The sequence below is a fragment of the Penicillium bovifimosum genome (assembly GCF_028826915.1).
Source record: "Penicillium bovifimosum strain IBT 22155 chromosome Unknown utg000005l_segment0_segment0, whole genome shotgun sequence".
NCBI lineage: Eukaryota > Fungi > Ascomycota > Eurotiomycetes > Eurotiales > Aspergillaceae > Penicillium > Penicillium bovifimosum.
In genome coordinates, this window is record NW_026622714.1 from 2,713,452 (window position 1) to 2,727,959 (window position 14,508).

Consider the following 14,508-nt stretch of genomic DNA (forward strand, 5'->3'; position numbering starts at 1 on the left):
AGGTAGGGATGGGTATAATCATGATGACGATGATGATGAGGACGATGTTCTCATTAACCCGCTTTGGCTCGCTTTGGCTCGCTTTATATATATGCTGCTATGTGGGAATGGCGCTCCAGGGTCTGCTCCTTTGACGACTCGAAGAAATCAGGTGGTGCATCGCCAGGTCGTGATCACCCTTTATGCAGGACTCGATGTGCGATGTCGGCTGTGAAGAGACGCACCGGAGAGAGGGGGATAGAAAGTTGTGGTGGGAGAAAAGAAGGGAGGGTGGTGGGTTGAGGAGAAGGGAAGAAATGAGAATAAGGACTTGGTGTTTTGGAAGGTGCGATCAGTGATCACAGTATCATCAAGGGAAGTCTCGACTCTCACTTCCCTCCCAGGCAGGAGCAAGGTAGACTTGCTACACCACCGCTCTTACCATTCGATCAGATCTCTCGATCTAACGTCCTTGCTTTTGAAAGATAGCTGCAAACAAGACATAAAAATTAAAAAAATAGAAGTCAAACGTACTAGTAGGGCCATATTATTTCCAACAAATGATTGCAGACAGACAACCTTATGCAATAGTTACCGTGCTTGCCTGGGGCTTTAGGCCTATTCCAGCCTCAACCAAAGCATCGTGCCCTGTGTATGTGAGGAGACTGGCCAGTCAACTGTCAAGATCCAAGATAATTGATAAAGTTAAAAGCTGCAGAACCCAAATTCCTACCACTCAAGGTTTTGTATAGACAAGACATTGTTTGCTCTTTCTACACAGTAAGATAACGGCCCTCTCCTCCTCGGATATAGCCCGGAGATAATCACTGATTAGGTAAACAGTTCCGTCCCCGCGGCCGCGGGGCAACAAGATTCTTTTTCTTGCGGGCTGACACGGGGCTCTGGAACACTTGACAATCACGCCGCAAAGATGTTACAAGCAATCAAGTACTCCAAGGGCAACCTTGAGATCCTGGATCAATTACAGCTTCCATTTATCGAAACATTCATTCCCGTGCGAACGACAGAAGATGGATGGCACGCAATCAAAGACATGAAAGTTCGAGGCGCGCCTGCTATTGCAATCGTAGCAATGCTTTCTCTAGCCTCCGAACTTACATCTGCCATCGAGACTGGCAAGCTTGCACAAGGGGCGGAAGAGGTGTGCCAATACATTACAGAGAAGCTTGCATATCTTGTGACGAGTAGGCCAACTGCCGTCAACCTCGCCGATGCTGCGCGCAAGTTGGAAGCCGTGGTGGTCGCTCGCACGAAAACGTCGGGATCACAGGGCTGCGAAGTCGCAGATGCCTTCATCCAGGCTGCGGAGGATATGATGGGAAGTGATCTGCAGGACAACCAGAGGATCGGGCACAATGGTGCAGAATGGATCGCGACTCATGCGGCTAAGCCAGGGAGCTCTGAAGTTGCTGTGTTGACGCACTGCAACACTGGGTGAGTCCGCAATTACCTGCGCGATAAGCTGCATGGTTTGACTGACGCTGAATCGCTAGGTCTCTCGCCACTTCTGGATACGGGACGGCATTGGGTGTGGTTCGTTCGCTGGCCTCGAAGAACATCCTGCGACACGCTTATTGCACAGAGACTAGGCCCTATAACCAGGGATCTCGCCTTACAGCCTTCGAATTGGTTCACGACAAGATTCCAGCTACACTCATCACAGACTCTATGGCAGCTGCGCTGCTCGCGGATAAGAATGTGGGCGTGAACGCAATTGTGGTGGGAGCTGATAGGGTAGCAGCCAACGGTGACACGGCCAACAAAATCGGCACATACGCGCTGGCTGTATTGGCAAAGTACCACGGTGTCAAATTCCTCGTCGCAGCACCACGCACAACCATTGATATGGCCACAAAATCCGGGGACGACATCATCATTGAGCAACGTCCGGCATCCGAGGTGACCAGCATCAAGGGTCCCCGCGGGGGATCTACGACTACCGATAAGGTGGAGATCGAAACTGTGAAAATCGCCGCACCAGGGATCAATGTTTGGAACCCAGCATTTGACATCACTCCGGCGAGTTTGATAGATGGTATTATCACAGAGATCGGGGTTATGGAGAAGGGATCCGATGGCCAATTTCACTTGGGTGGATTATTTGACGAGTCCACTGTTTGATTGTCTGGTTGATTAGGACCTGTCCCATTCGCAGCTCTGGCTTCTGTTGCAGCTTCCATTGCAGCAATATGTTCCTTCTCAAAGGATTGCATGCGTTCATCGAGTGCATTCATTTTGGCTTCAATTTCATTGAGATGTTGTTCCAAGGCCGTTGCAGTCAGTTCACCCCTATACGTATAATGTAAATATGTGAATCTATACATGTCCTCTCAGGTTAGGCTCACGTACTTTGCAACAGCAGCAAATGCCTGTGTCATGAGTTAGCTAGTCAAACGGTAGAGAGGGACGTTGTCAAGCAGGGTAGTCCAGGGAATTCGATGCTATCTGTAGACAATTGATGAAGGCCCTTACCTTTTGAAGGTCAAGGTCTGGACTTGGATTGGACATTATGAGCGTTTCACAGCGCTGGATGGTTATGTACACAGTATGTCGTCTGAAGGAGAGGATTTGTACATCAAAGCGGACCGAGAGGTTGTCCGTCCCCGCTTTGCCCGGGGGCGGCATGACATTTTAGTCAGCAATCTGAGCCTAAGGCCTCCGGACCGACCTGATAGATTTCCCGATAAGAAAAAAAATCGGCCTTCTTCACCATAACCAGATCGCCACTCATAAATCGTCATCATGGGTGTTCAGAAAAAGACTCGCAAGTTTGCGCTGGCCAAGCGAGCTATCTCCATGCGCGATAATCGCCTGTACGTCGCAAATCCCCAACACAGTCCGGCCATGAGTCGCTAACAATGGTGATAGGAAGCAAAACCAAGAAAAGCCAGATAAAGCCAAAGCCGCAAAGGATGATCTTGTCAGAGAAGCGTAAGTGCTACTCGTATGTTTTGAGGACAAAGAGACATACTCACAACTTCGCTTCTAGTCCCCAGGCTCCTTCGTCAATGTTCTTCCAATTCAACACAGCCCTTGCCCCCCCCATACTCTGTGCTGGTCGATACCAATTTCCTTTCCCACACCATTCAGCACAAACTCGAGGTGATCCCAAGCATGTTGGATTGTTTGTATGCCAAATGTATACCGATCATCACAGATTGTGTACTTGCCGAGTTGGAAAAACTCGGCCCGAAATACCGACTTGCCCTGCGTGTAGCCAAAGACCCTCGATTTGAGCGAGTCAAGTGCGATCACAAGGGAACCTATGCAGATGACTGTCTAGTTGACCGCGTCATCAAGCACCGTGTCTACATCATCGCTACAAACGATCGTGATCTCAAGAGACGCATTCGGTATGTTATCTTCGACCCAATCGCCTCTGTCCCATCATCTAACCACTCATAATAGCAAGATTCCCGGTGCACCCATCATGAGTGTCGCTCGTGGAAAATATGTGATTGAACGACTTCCTGATGCCCCCGAAAAATGAGCGACCTGCTTGAACGATTCCTTGTTGCACAATACCCGCCAATCGTCTGTCATCACTGCGATTGTACACATGACTCGAAGATTGGCACCCACATATGTATTATTCTCCTTCTTTACCAGAAAGGCTCAACAACGACACTGCAGACTATGTCCCCCCTCCCAGGGACCTTAAAAGCAACCGGTCGCGGTTGGCAGGACCAGAGAACATTGTCAACCGGCCGTACGGTGGCATTGAGTACCAGCATCATCTTTCCTCCAAAGCTCGTCTCAGTGTTCTGAATTTTGCGCCTATGAATGATTTGATGGACCCGAACACAACATGTTGGGCAATAGTGAGGCATTGATGCAAATGTGTCTCACAAAACATCACGGACCCGTAGCTTTTTACCCTAGGGCCCGGTGACCGCGCTCTATTCCATAGGTCACAATGCATTTGGCTTGCAGTGTACATTTATATTCTCCTCATTTGTATGTTTTTAACAATTGACGAACCGCAATCCGGACAAATTGAGTATCGGCAAAGCTCTGAGCTATTCTTTGTCGCGACATCATTATGCATAATGGAGGTAAACTTGCAAGAAGTGGCCTAGGTTCCTCCAAGTCATCGTCAGGAGCCGCGACATCTAGTAGCTGTTTCAGTATTCGTAAAGAATACAATACAGCCTGCATCTGAGCAAGAAGGTGTATGTCCGGCCATTGGGTAGTTTGAAGCATACGACCCAATGTTAGAAAGCTCTGCAACTGCTTCGCACTCGGAAGTGTGGTTGTGCTAGATTCATCCCGATAGATCTCGGACAGAGCGAACAAATACCAGAATGTTTCCGCCGCCAGGCCATTGCCAAAAGTAGTTTGCGCATGGGCAAGACGTGCCTGGAGGAGCTCCAAGTCGGAGGCAACGGTCTTTGCTCCGCTTAAAGCGATTTCCTCGGCCACAACCCTGCCACCTCTGCGAACGAACTCATGCACGACAACGAATCGATTGGCAGCAGGGCGAGAATTGTTCAGAAAGGAATAGCCAAGGCTCCTGTATGTTCGGCCTTGCTCCCAGGCACATCGTCTGGAAGAGTCTTCATTGAGCACTCCGAGATAGATGTGCGCTTGTTCGCCCGAGCAGTAGATATCGGAAAGTTCATACTGCCAGAAGAGCTCCGATACCCTCGGATCCAAGGGTCGAGCTGAATACCCTGCCCTGCATATCGCTTCGAACTCTGTAGTCTCGTGTTGATATTCTCGAAGAAATTCCCGGTATTCAGACGAATCCTCGGTTGCCCTAGTGCCGTCCTTGGACTTGCGAGTGAGCTCAGCAAGACTTAGTTGAGCGTTATTTAGCAATTCGTAAGCAAGCCACTGAACACTTGTGATCCCCAATCGGCGCGAGATTTCACGTGGGCAAATTCTCATTCCGCGAATATCTGGCTCAGCCGGATCCCATATCCCTGAGGATGTTTGCACGGTGTCAAGAAATACAACCGCGCCATCCGGGCCAAGATCGTGGAGCATGAGATCCGAGTCGTCCGTCAACACTGCACAACCGGTGAGTCTGGCGACACGAGCGCACTCAACATCGGCTTCTCCGGGAACCATGATGGTGATATCCGCCCAGGGATAGTCACTATGGGCGGCAAGGCAGCTGATATCATCGTCAACCTCCTTTCGCAGCTGTTCCTTGTTCCATCGGCTGCGCAAATCCTCGAAGACCGCTGGTACCATGAAAGGGTTCTCTGGAAGGCCTCTACGTCGACGAGGCAAGACTCGACTACACCAGACCTGTCCCATATTGGCCGGAATCACATCGCGGCATTTGGGTGATGCAGGAAGAGGCAGGCTCCGTCGAGCCACTTCTAATCGTTGTCGTAGCTTTTCAATCCTGTCAAGACGAGTTTTGCGTTTGAAGATGGGCAGAGCACCATCAAAGCATATCTTATGTCTGAGACACGGAAAGAAGGAAAAAGATATCAGGACCGTATATAGCATTGTTTCAAACCCATTTGAGGTGGCTTACATTTCAACTCCTAGTCGGCTCAATTGGAGGAGATAGCTGCATACTCCACGGCTGATCTCGTCGCAGGTCGGTTGATAGTCAAGGACATCACTGTCCGGATCCATCCAACCAAGTAGTCGACGGTGGATGTGGTATACTAGACTGGGCCCATCGATGACAACAGATTGAACGCACGGAAGCGCCTGTTCGTCTGTCTTTCCGCCCAGCGAGACATTTTCGGCATACGGAAGAAGACGCCTCGTCAATTGAGGAATTCCCATGGCCAATGTGCGTGCAAAGTTTCGACTGTCCGTTGTCGGGTGGATTTAGTGGTGGAAAAGAAATTGCATTAGTCAGGAATTGAAGCCCGGCAGCCCTGCAGGTGGGCCTTTCCAACGACTACGACTCTCCATTTGGTCCGGTATAACTGATCTTTAAAGAGGTTGAAAGTCTGAACTAAGAGTGCGTGAAAGGGCGGAAAGGGAGAAGAGGAGGTCTGAAGACGACACGCCAGATAGTACCTGCAGGCTTTTCTGGGGTACGTACATCGAATTCGAACTATGTATAAACAACCGCATGTATTGACTGGATGCAACAAGCATGAAAGAAATGAAAAAAAAGGCTCTACCGTCATAAAACAATATCAAGCCGTATATACACACTACCGGGCGGATCGCAAGAATCCAACCACTCCGCGACAGTAGCCGACCAGCTCAGCCAAGCGCTTTCCCTCCTGTTGTTGCTCACGAGACCAAATTGCGAGAGCCTCTTGCAAGAGGCGGTACTCAGGCTCATCACGAGAACTGAGAGCCACAGTATCGGCATGAATCTTCAAGAAGACCGCCATCCAGGCATTCACAAGCTCAAAGTCTCTCTTTGACTTGAGACGACTCGTCAGGGCAATAACGAAGTCGGACAACTCAGAGTGCCCGTCACGCACCCGAGGATCCAGCGAGCGGATCTCGAGATCAGCTTTGGCCGGAGGCAAAGACTTGAGGTGGTCGATAAATGAGTCGAAGTTGCCGGATTTATGCCCGGATGCCAATGACCGAGTAAACAGAGATTGGGCGGTGGGATCTCCACCAGCTTGCAACTTGGAAATTCGCAGCCTTTCGGCCTCGGCGCTTTGGGCCACCGATGCCGCATCAGTGACCTCGTCGCCGGACGCTTGCTTGGCGGACTCCGGACCACTGGACCCGAGGAGAGAAGGAAGGAAGAATGGAGCCTTCTCCGGTGCCTTGGGGGCTTCCTTGGGTCGGTTACGTTCCTGTTTGGAAGTGTCAGTTAAGCAATTTGAAGCCGGGCTAAACAAGAAGAAACTTACCCGAATAGAGTCTAGGTGAACCAATGCTTGCCACCTGCTTTTGGGTACAAGACTCAGAGTCATCATATCGTGTTGTAGTTGTTCTGTGGCCAGCACGGGGCCTTCTGCCTCGTCTTCCTCGGCAACTTCTGCGAAAGCTGCTTCGATAAGACCAGCACCGCCTTCTCCTGACGTTGCCGGGAGACCAACGTTCTCAATCACATTCTCATCGAGATTTTTTGTTGAGATAGGCATGAAAAGACTGCGGTTGCTCCAAAGACTGATACCAATGGCGCCGGCGTGCGCGGTGGCAAGGAATTCACCAGTTGAGGACATGGCCAAAGCGACACACGTGCTTGACACTCGGAAAATGTCGATTAGATGGCCGGTGGGAAGATCCCATACGCGCACCACCGAGTCCATCGAGGCAGCCACAATCCACCGTCCGTCATTGGAGAAGATGAAGTCATTGACCTGGCCAACACATCCCCAAAATTCACGAACGAGCTTTCTGGTTTCGAGGTCAATCACGCGGATAGAGAGGTCGTCACAGCTAAAAGCGACCAATTCGCTCGCCTTGTTATAGCGAAGACCAGTGATGGCCGCCATTGGATGCCAGTCTAGTTCGTCGAGGAACTTTCCGGAGAGGAGGTCCCAAAACTGTATAAAATATGTCAATTTGCAGGCACACGAAGAGAAGAGCTGATGGGTTTACCTTGACTTTGCCATCTAAGCCACAGCTGACAACAGTACGGTTCAAGCTGTCAATCATCAAGCCGGTGACGGCTTTGGTGTGTTTTGTGGCCGCAGCCGCCGCCGCCAATACCGAGGCATTGGATTTGCTGGTGCGGGAAGCTGGAGGGCGGGCTGGGAAACTTTGTCGATGTTGACCTGACTGCATGTTGAACATGTCGATAGAACCTCCAGCTGATCCGATGACAGCGAAAGTTCCACAGTGTGAGACCGCCACACTCTGTCACAGGAATTAGCATTCGTTTAGGCGACCGATGTGCAGGATACGTACCTTGACTTCTGTTCCATCGCTCGTCGCAAATGCCCAACGACCTGCCTTCTTTTTACCCCAGAACCAAGTACGTGCGAACTTGTCGCCCCGATGACCAGTAACCACGCTTTCCCAACCTGTCGCATTGGAAGCATCCGCGTTGGTTACCGTCGGGTTCGACCAGATGGGACCAGAGGTGGTGACTCCCATTCCACCATCACGATTGAGACTGCAGGCAATACAAGTGACCTCGGGAGCTTTGAGGTCCTCGATTGCCATTGTATCCAAGTTGTTCGATGCCCCGGCCTTTTTAGACTTGCTTTCCACGTTACCCTGAGAAATCTCGGTATGCTGGCTATCTTTGCGCAGACTAAGCCCCCAAAGACTGGAATCCTTGCTTGCACTGAGCAGCCACTTGCCACCGGACTCAGACCCATCCGACGACGTAGGTAGGAAATCAAGAGCGCTGACGGCAGCGGAGTGTCCATTTCTTCTGTGAAGGGGTCTTGGAATGGGCGAGAATGGGGTTGCATCGAAGATCCAAGTCTTGAGGGAATTGTCATCGCCAGATGACACAAGCACCGGCTGTCCGTCCAAAAACTCGACACGGTTGGCACCCATTGCCTTTTCGCCGCTCGACATTTGATGGGCTCCACGAAGAATGCCGGCAATGCGGCCGCCGTTGTTCAAATCCCAAAGTGTAATATCGCCGCTACCATTCGATGCTGTGGCCATAACACCTGAGCTGCGACCATCGTGGCCGGCACCCAAACCGTCGCTTCGGAAAGTTATAGACGTCACTGGGAGACCGCGGGATGATGCGTTCTTAAGAGACAAGATGAGCTGGCCAGAATTCACATTCTGAATTGCCAATGCACCGTTCTTGTAGGCAATGGCAACAAGCGATAAAGCAGGGGTGGGCTGAATCGCAGTGACAGGCCCAGTATCTGCCGACAAAGCAGGCAAGGTGTGAAGTAGTTTTCCACTGCGAAGGTTCCAGATATCAACCGCTCCGTCTGATCGTCCAACAAACATCTTGTTCAGATAGGTCGGCATGTTGCACATTACGCCAGAGTATATCTGCTCGCTAGAGGATCCCCGAATAGGTTGGGGGCGTAGACTAGCATAATGCTCGTAGGTGCCTGTTCTCCAGACCTCGATGCCCCCGGCCCAGCAACCGACTATCCATGAACCAAATACCACCAAGTTCTTGATGGGGCCCTTCAGGTCGGTGGGACCCTCTAGGACTGCGATTCTCTTTCCACGCTTGAAGACCCAAATGCCTCCAGGAGACTGCGGCCGCAGATAGCCCCAAGCTGCGAATACTTTATCCTGCCACGCGCATGTTGCCGTAATGATCTCCGGTGTTTGCGGTCGTGTCAGAAAGATGAGGTTCAAACCCCGGCGTAAATCGTAAGTCTGCAGCGAGTGTCCCACCGAGGTTGTGATTTGAAAGGTTGCTTTACCCAGGCGCACGGATGTAAAAGGAACGGGTGTTGGTGATACCAATCCTAGTGTCTTTACGAAGACAAGTCAGTCTCAAAGTAGTCAAACACACATCCAACTATACTTACTCGGAAGGGAGCAAAGATCTTAGAGCCTCGTGTTCCAGCCTTAGCACCTTGCGATACGCGTTTCTGCCTCTTCGCAAGAGGCAGATCGAAATTGTCGTTTGCCAAAGCAGGCATAGTATCGAAGGTCACACCTGCGACTGAAATATAGCAGGACTAGAAGCGAACTCAGAGTACCTAGCGTTTTAGGTGAAGATTCGCTTCGGACTTGTCAATCAAGTCTGTCAGGTGGTTCCCTCTGGATGCTGCATCTTTTTTTTTCCGCTGTTTTTTTTCTGCCCCGCCTTTGCCCTGCAGGCACTAGACCGCCTTCATCTGGGGAATGTACCTTTCTGGGCTGTATAAACGACCTTCATATCTTCAGAACTTCTGACATTATTTGGTGAACAGGGTGAAATTGGGTATTCAATTGGCTGATTCAAGCTAAATAGATTCAAATGTGTAGTATGTCTACTATACTTCTATATCACCACAGTATCTCATAATCAATTGTTCTGAAGGATTAACATGTGAAGTATTCAATACCTCCACAACAAGTACCAGCCTGGATATGATTTGTGCACTTCTAGGTCTGTTATGCCGTAGAAAATGTACAAGAATACCCAATGATGTGAATACCTTCACAGTACACACGCATGTGCTATTTATCCTGTCAGTCCGATCATGAGTGAAGGAATAAAACTGGACCCATGAGCGTCATCTCTTCTCCGCCTGTGCAAATGCGGAAGACCCAGTCTTTGCTAATTATGGAGAGCTCCCGGGCTTTCAGCTTTTCTCTTCAAACTACCTGAAATCGTTTCCTCACTCTTATTCCATGCTCGGATCAGATTTCTGACTTACATTCTTCTCTCATGGAAGCCACTGAGCACAGCAATGGCCCTTCTGCCGCACCCTTGAGACCTACAGAAGCCCACTTTTCGTCGCCTCCCGATATCGATTCCGAAGACAACGATCATACCCCCACAGAACCTGTCCATGAATCTGCAATGGCACCACCCCAGACGGTGCAACATGCAAAGTCCAATCCAGCCCAATTCGCAAAGGTCGATGCCGATACTCGCCCCACCGGTCGAATCGGACAATCTGCAAGGCACGCAAGCCACGCAACCAGAAGGTTCAGCGGAAGCACAGCTGCCAGTACCGCTGCAAGCTCTATTAGTGAAGTGGAGACTGGCGCTCTAAAACCATGGAGGATCGGAGTTTGTGCTTTGGATGTGAAGGCACGCAGCAAACCGAGCCAAAATATTTTGACTCGGCTCCAATCGAAGGGTGATTTCGAAGTGATAGTCTTTGGAGACAAGGTCATTCTTGATGAAGCAGTGGAGAATTGGCCCGTCTGTGACTTTTTGATCGCTTTCTTTTCCGATGGATTCCCCTTGGATAAAGCCATCGCGTACGCTAAGCTACGAAAGCCACTCTGCGTCAACGACCTGCCTATGCAAAAGGTTCTATGGGATCGCCGACTCTGCTTGAAAATTCTAGATCATATGGGCGTCCCCACCCCGAAGCGACTGGAAGTGAACCGTGATGGTGGTCCGGTTCTAGAATCCCCAGAACTAGGCCAACATATCTATCGGCTGACTGGTGTGAAGCTTGAAGGCCCAAGTAATGGAGTGGGTGGTGGGGCTCCTCGAACGCAAAGTGTCTCAATGTCTGAAGACGGTGAGGCCTTGATCGTTGATGGCAAAGTCTTCAGAAAGCCCTTTGTTGAGAAACCTGTTAACGGCGAGGACCATAACATTCACATCTACTTCCCCAACGATCAGCAGTACGGCGGCGGTGGAAGAAGGCTATTTCGAAAAGTCGGCAACAAGAGCTCGGAATATGACCCTAAGCTCACTGTTCCAAGATCCATTACCGAAAGTGATACAAGTTACCTTTACGAACAATTCCTCAGGGTCGACAATGCTGAAGATGTCAAAGCTTACACCGTTGGGCCAGACTTCTGCCACGCAGAGACGCGCAAATCCCCCGTGGTTGACGGTCTTGTCCGGCGCAATACTCACGGGAAAGAAATACGATACATCACGAAACTTGGCAAGGAGGAAGCGATCATCGCATCAAAGATCTCAAATGGATTCGGCCAAAGAATCTGTGGATTTGACATGCTTCGTGTCGGTGATAAAAGCTATGTTATCGACGTCAACGGCTGGAGCTTCGTTAAGGACAACAATGATTACTACGACAAGTGTGCCAACATTCTTAGAGATATCTTTTTGGCGGAGACGCGCAAATGCGAAGCTGCCTCGGAACCATCCGCACCGCCATCGCCAGAGGGTCCATCTAGAAGGAACACAGTGGGATCTCATCGGCAGGCCTTTAAGGAACTGTTGAAGTCCCCTAGTGCTTCCAGGCTTCACAACCAAAGCCAAAAGTCCACTGATATTTCAGAGGCAGCCACTCCGTCAATGGTGTCATCCGGTGTAGAGAGCGCTGATGTTGGCGCTGCTCTTAGCAAGTTGAATTCTCGGGAAGGCCACTCCACCCCTCGTGGATATAGTCCATCGAACTCGAAGTCCCCGGCCCTTTCACTCCAGCACGCCAATGAGGAAGCCCTGCCGCCCCTTCCTGCTTCCAAGCACTCTTGGAAGCTCAAAGGAATGGTGGCAGTGATCCGACACGCAGATCGAACTCCGAAGCAGAAGTTCAAATTCACCTTCCACTCTCAGCCCTTTGTGAACCTATTGAAGGGTCATCAAGAGGAGATAGTGATCAAGGGGGAGGCTGCGTTGGCCAGTGTGTCTGATGCCGTCAAGGTGGCTATGGAGAACGAGCTCGAAGACATGGACAAGCTCAAGTTGCTGCGTACATCTCTAGAGAAGAAGGGCGGTTGGCCTGGGACCAAAGTGCAGATCAAGCCTATGTTCCGGAAACGAACTCCCGAGGAAATGGGAGAACGGGCCCCAACGGCAACTTTATCTTCAGTGCCTGAGGGCACGCTCAATGAAGAGCCGCTTCCGCCTTTGCCAAGTGACGGCCAGACAACGGAGAACGAAGATCTACGCAGACTACTGTCACGAAGTGATTCCATTTCAGATGCAACCTTTTCTCGGTTCTCTGCCGCTGAGAATGACCTGATCCTCGATAAACTACAGCTTGTGATCAAGTGGGGTGGCGAGCCCACACATGCCGCACGTTATCAATCCCAGGATCTCGGACTTAACATGCGAGATGATCTCAAACTGATGAATAAGGAGGCTTTGAATAACGTCCGTCTATTTACTAGTTCAGAACGTAGAGTGAGCACCAGTGGTAAGTTCTTTGCCTTATCGGATTGTCCTTCGACGCGGTTCAAATCAGACTAACGGCTTTATTTTAGCACAAATCTGGGCTTGCTCATTCTTGGATCAGAAAGATTTGCCCGAAGACTTGATACAAGTCCGGAAAGATTTGCTGGACGATTCAAATGCCGCCAAGGACGTCATGGACAAAGTCAAGAAGAAGCTCAAATTGCTTTTGCGAGAAGGGTCAGCGCCTTCACAATTTGCTTGGCCCAAGGACAGCAATATACCAGAGCCTTCTGTTGTCCTTGCTACAGTAGTTGAGCTCATGAAGTTCCATCGGAGCGTCATGCGACACAACTTTGAGCAACTCAATTGCTCCGATCACATCCCACCGACTTCCAATGACCCTGAAACCCAGAGCCAGCCAGCTGCTACGGACCGGCTGGATCACCCCGATATATCAGACATACAGGGCCGCTGGTGCGCGGGTGAAGATCCTCGACTCTTCAAGGAACGATGGGAGAAACTCTTTGCAGAGTTCTGTGATACGGAGAAGGTTGACCCGAGCAAGCTCTCCGAACTTTATGATAGTATGAAATTCGATGCACTCCACAACAGGCAGTTCTTGGAGTGGGTTTTCATGCCACCGGACAGTACCGATGATGAGGAAGAGGTTCCAGGACGCAAGAGCACTGTGGACGGAAACCTTGAACAGGAAGTCGGAAGCGACAAACTTGAAGAGCGTGCTGAGAGCCAAACTTTTGCTCATCGCTTCGGGTTGAGAAAACGGCTTCATGCGCTCGAGGCGCTACCACATCTTCGAGCACTCGATGATTCATACGATCATTACTTCAAGCTTTTCCCCGGCGCTAAATCCTCCAAGTCCAAGATGGACGAGCGGCTTTCGAAGCTTCGGGAACTGTACAAGCTGGCCAAGGTTTTGTTTGACTATGTGACGCCTCAGGAATACGGCATCACCGACAGCGAGAAACTGGAAATTGGTCTGTTGACCTCTCTGCCCCTTCTTCAAGAAATTGTTCGTGATTTAGAAGAGGTGCAGGCTTCACAGGATGCCAAATCCTTCTTCTATTTCACCAAGGAATCCCACATCTACACGCTCTTGAACTGCATCTTGGAAGGTGGAATTCAAACCAAGATAGCCAGGAGTGCCATCCCTGAACTCGACTATCTCTCTCAGATTTGCTTTGAACTATATGAGGCTCGGGACAGCGAATCCGACTCCTACTCATACTCCATCCGCATCTCGGTCAGCCCCGGATGTCACGCCTTTGACCCGCTTGACGTGCAACTCGATTCCCGTCACGCCATCGGCTGTGCCCCACGACGAAGCTTGACGGCTCACCAGGATTGGAAGGAGGTCATTGAGACCCTGAAAGCAAAATTTGATACGTAAGTTTCCTTGTGTCCTCGACTTGTTGGACCATTTTACTAATCACCTGCATACAGAGTTAAACTACCCAAGACCTTCATTGCGGTAAACCTAAGCGACAAGCATACCTCTCATGATGAGAAATCGCCATCTGCATCACGTGGCATCTCCCCGACTCAATATTAAGTGCCTGGATATGTGTCTCCCACTTGGGATACTTCGGCTCAGATTGGCTCTCGCTGTCGTTCCGATGTATGATGTATGATGTAGCAAATACAATCTAGAAAGACGAATGATTATGATTTGCATTGGCCATACATCTTCGATGCGTATAATTGACACCGCTTGACATACTTGGAATCGCATCTGGATGCAGGTCCATCCAGCAAGTCTACAACTGTCCACTGTTGCCCGCGTGTGAAGCCGCTAAATATATGGATGCCCTCACGGACCGGGCTTCGGCCCAGTTGAACTTGTAGGTAGGTAGATAACGACGGGAGGTCCCTGTACTAGTAGGAAACGAATAGATGGAACTTCATTGTCTTTC

General features: G+C 50.3%; 6 protein-coding genes across 6 annotated transcripts; 3 read left to right on the top strand and 3 right to left on the bottom strand.

Moving 5' to 3' along the window:
• Positions 1–910: 910 nt before the first annotated feature.
• On the top strand, positions 911–2,121 carry N7515_006218 (S-methyl-5-thioribose-1-phosphate isomerase; the record flags this gene model as incomplete). The annotated part of the gene is made up of 2 exons (XM_056666962.1): positions 911–1,434; positions 1,494–2,121. The coding sequence occupies 2 exons, from the start codon at positions 911–913 to the stop codon at positions 2,119–2,121; spliced, it is 1,152 nt and encodes a 383-aa protein (XP_056520558.1).
• N7515_006219 (uncharacterized protein) lies at positions 2,085–2,508 on the bottom strand (the record flags this gene model as incomplete). Its single annotated transcript, XM_056666963.1, has 3 exons — positions 2,085–2,289; positions 2,350–2,369; positions 2,473–2,508. The coding sequence occupies 3 exons, from the start codon at positions 2,506–2,508 to the stop codon at positions 2,085–2,087; spliced, it is 261 nt and encodes an 86-aa protein (XP_056520559.1).
• A 234-nt stretch (positions 2,509–2,742) lies between these two features.
• Positions 2,743–3,490, top strand: N7515_006220 (rRNA-processing FCF1 family protein; the record flags this gene model as incomplete). The annotated part of the gene is made up of 4 exons (XM_056666964.1): positions 2,743–2,813; positions 2,869–2,931; positions 2,997–3,353; positions 3,409–3,490. 4 exons carry the CDS (start codon positions 2,743–2,745, stop codon positions 3,488–3,490), a joined length of 573 nt encoding a protein of 190 aa, XP_056520560.1.
• A 461-nt stretch (positions 3,491–3,951) lies between these two features.
• On the bottom strand, positions 3,952–5,265 carry N7515_006221 (uncharacterized protein; the record flags this gene model as incomplete). The annotated part of the gene is made up of 1 exon (XM_056666965.1): positions 3,952–5,265. One exon carries the CDS (start codon positions 5,263–5,265, stop codon positions 3,952–3,954), a length of 1,314 nt encoding a protein of 437 aa, XP_056520561.1.
• Positions 5,266–6,131: 866 nt separating this feature from the next.
• N7515_006222 (rRNA-processing protein UTP21) lies at positions 6,132–8,832 on the bottom strand (the record flags this gene model as incomplete). The annotated part of the gene is made up of 4 exons (XM_056666966.1): positions 6,132–6,737; positions 6,795–7,433; positions 7,489–7,746; positions 7,798–8,832. The coding sequence occupies 4 exons, from the start codon at positions 8,830–8,832 to the stop codon at positions 6,132–6,134; spliced, it is 2,538 nt and encodes an 845-aa protein (XP_056520562.1).
• A 1,366-nt stretch (positions 8,833–10,198) lies between these two features.
• N7515_006223 (inositol polyphosphate kinase VIP1) lies at positions 10,199–14,147 on the top strand (the record flags this gene model as incomplete). The annotated part of the gene is made up of 3 exons (XM_056666967.1): positions 10,199–12,599; positions 12,667–13,981; positions 14,039–14,147. The coding sequence occupies 3 exons, from the start codon at positions 10,199–10,201 to the stop codon at positions 14,145–14,147; spliced, it is 3,825 nt and encodes a 1,274-aa protein (XP_056520563.1).
• Between the last annotated feature and the right edge of the window lie 361 nt (positions 14,148–14,508).